General features: G+C 67.4%; 1 protein-coding gene across 1 annotated transcript; it reads left to right on the top strand.

Moving 5' to 3' along the window:
- Positions 1 to 848: 848 nt before the first annotated feature.
- On the top strand, positions 849 to 1,517 carry EMIHUDRAFT_254795 (hypothetical protein; the record flags this gene model as incomplete). Its single annotated transcript, XM_005776708.1, has 3 exons — positions 849 to 1,153; positions 1,221 to 1,298; positions 1,403 to 1,517. 3 exons carry the CDS (start codon positions 849 to 851, stop codon positions 1,515 to 1,517), a joined length of 498 nt encoding a protein of 165 aa, XP_005776765.1.
- Between the last annotated feature and the right edge of the window lie 750 nt (positions 1,518 to 2,267).

Genomic DNA, 2,267 nt, shown 5'->3' with positions numbered 1-2,267 from the left:
GGACGATGTCGAGGTGGCCCTGCTGGCACGCGATGAGCAGCGGCGTGGCGCCGTTGTTCCAGGCTTGGTCGACCGCTGCGCTGGCCTTGAGAAGCAGCCGGACGCACTCGAGGTGGCCGTTCTGGCACGCGATGCACAGCGGCGTGGCGCCTCTGGCGTTGGCTTGGTTGACCGCCGCTCTGGCCTCGAGGAGCAGCGCGGCGATCTCGGGGTAGTCCTCCTGGCACGCGATGAACAGCGCGGAAGCGCCGCCGCCAGTCGTCGCCCCGACGCTCGCGCCGGCTTCGAGCAGCAGCCGCACCGCCTCGGCTTGCCCGTGCCGAGTGGCCCAGGTGAGCAGCGTGTCCTGCTTCTCGGTGTCGAGCCGCGCGTCGAGCTGGGCCGTGAGCGACGTGCCGCGCGTCTGCCGTCCGGAGAGGAGGGCCAGCAGCGAGCCAAGGTTGCCCACCGCCAGATCGGTCAACATGGCTGGGCTGCCGCCGCCGCTCATTCCGCCAGAAAGAAGAAATAAGCCACGTTCTCGACACGGATCTTGCCACAAAGGACGCGAGGCAGCCCGGAGAGATTCGTGCCGGCAGCAGACAGGGTGAGACAACGACGGGATGCGATCCGAGAAGCCGAGAGGGATCAAGAGGCCACGGTGGCGGGCGAGAAGGCGGTCCTGGCGGAACTTAGGGCGATCGGTCTGTCGGTCGCGGACAGCACCGGCGTACTCAGGCCAGTACAGGCACGAGAGGTGCGGGGCTTGGCTAAACGACTGGTCGGCTCGACAGATCTTCTTGGACAGGTTTTCCGGTGGGAGGGGGAGGACTACCTCGTCAACGAAGATCCCTCGCTTGTTTTGGCCCATGCGCATGCTCTTCCTCGTGCTCGTCGCGCGCTCGGGAGCCGGAGTGGCGGGGTCGGAGCTGCTGCAACGGCGCGAGTGGCCGCGAGGGGTCGTGCTGGGGCTCGCCAGAGAACGAGGCCACGGCGCGGCGCTCGCGGCGGCGCACGGGGCAGCTTTGAGCAGTGCAGCGCCTCAACATCAGCTTCAAGCAGTGCAGCGCAACGCCAGTGGCCTCTCTGGAGCTGTGCGGCGGCTGGCGGGCCTGTGCGACGGCGCCGATCCGTGGGCTCGGGACGCGCAGTCGGCTCGCGTGCCGGTTGCCGAGTCAGCCTGGCTGGCGAGAAGCGCCAAGGCCTTCCCTGCATTCTGGGCGCTGCCCAGAAGTGCGCAGTGCCTTTGCTGCGCCGACGGGCGGCCTCGATGCGGATCGCCGCGAGTGGCGTGGGAGCCTCCAGTGGCACGGTCGTTGGTCAACACCGCGGCGCGCGCGCGCCGCGAGTGCTGCACAACAAGCGGAGGGCATGGGCGGGCGCTCTATCGCTTTCCGGAGCCTCTTCCTATCTCTCTTCGCAGTCTCTCGCCGCTTCTCGCTGCAGCCTTCATGCCACCTCGCGGTCGTCCCACTCTCGTCGTTCTCTCCCTTGTCATTTCCTCCTCTGTCGCGTCGTTCTCTTCTGTCTCGCCCTGAGTTCGGCGAGGGTTGCACTTGGAGCACTTGGAGTGCAGTCCGCCACCGTTAAAGTGGGTCAGGCACGTCGTTGAAAGGCCGTCCTCGCGTAGTATGCCCGCCACGTCACCGGCGCCGGGCACGCTGAAGTCGACGACGGTGGAGTCGGCCGAGATAGTGAGGACGAAGACCGCATCCTCGTTCACGTCAAGTGACGCCGCCACGTCTCGTCGGAAGGCGGTGGCAAACGCGTCGCGCGAGGTGGCGGTGACCTCGTGGGCGAGGCTCAATGTCACAGTCGCCTCGCTCGCTGGCGCCGGGATCTTTGGTGCCGCTTCTCGGTCGCAGGCCCTCCCCAGGTCGGCCATCAAGGCCTGGAGCTGAGCGAAGGTGCCTGCGTAGATCCCGTCCGTGAGGCCGTATTTCACCTTCCACATCCGGTGCTCCACCAATGGCTCGAGAATGCCGTTATCTGGCGACGCCAGATCCGGTAGGGCCTGTCGCCCCCATTCCAGCAGGTCGGCGATGGCGTCGCACATTAGCAGCCCGAGCGACGGCGCCGACCTCTCCGAGCTCGCCGGGTTCGCGATGACGCCCGCCAGCATGGGTTGGAGCACCGGTGCCAGCCCGAAGATGACGTCGCGCACCAGCTCCTCCTCGCCCGTGGGGAGGTCCAGGGTGGGCGCGATTGCCACCGCTAGTCTGGCGCATCGCAGCAGGACAGACGCCTCACCGGACCATCTCCCCTCCTTTAGGTCGACGAGGATCTGC

This window comes from Emiliania huxleyi (genome assembly GCF_000372725.1).
Source record: "Emiliania huxleyi CCMP1516 unplaced genomic scaffold EMIHUscaffold_2736, whole genome shotgun sequence".
Classification (NCBI taxonomy): Eukaryota; Haptophyta; order Isochrysidales; family Noelaerhabdaceae; genus Emiliania; species Emiliania huxleyi.
This window is presented reverse-complemented; position numbering and strand designations above follow the sequence as displayed.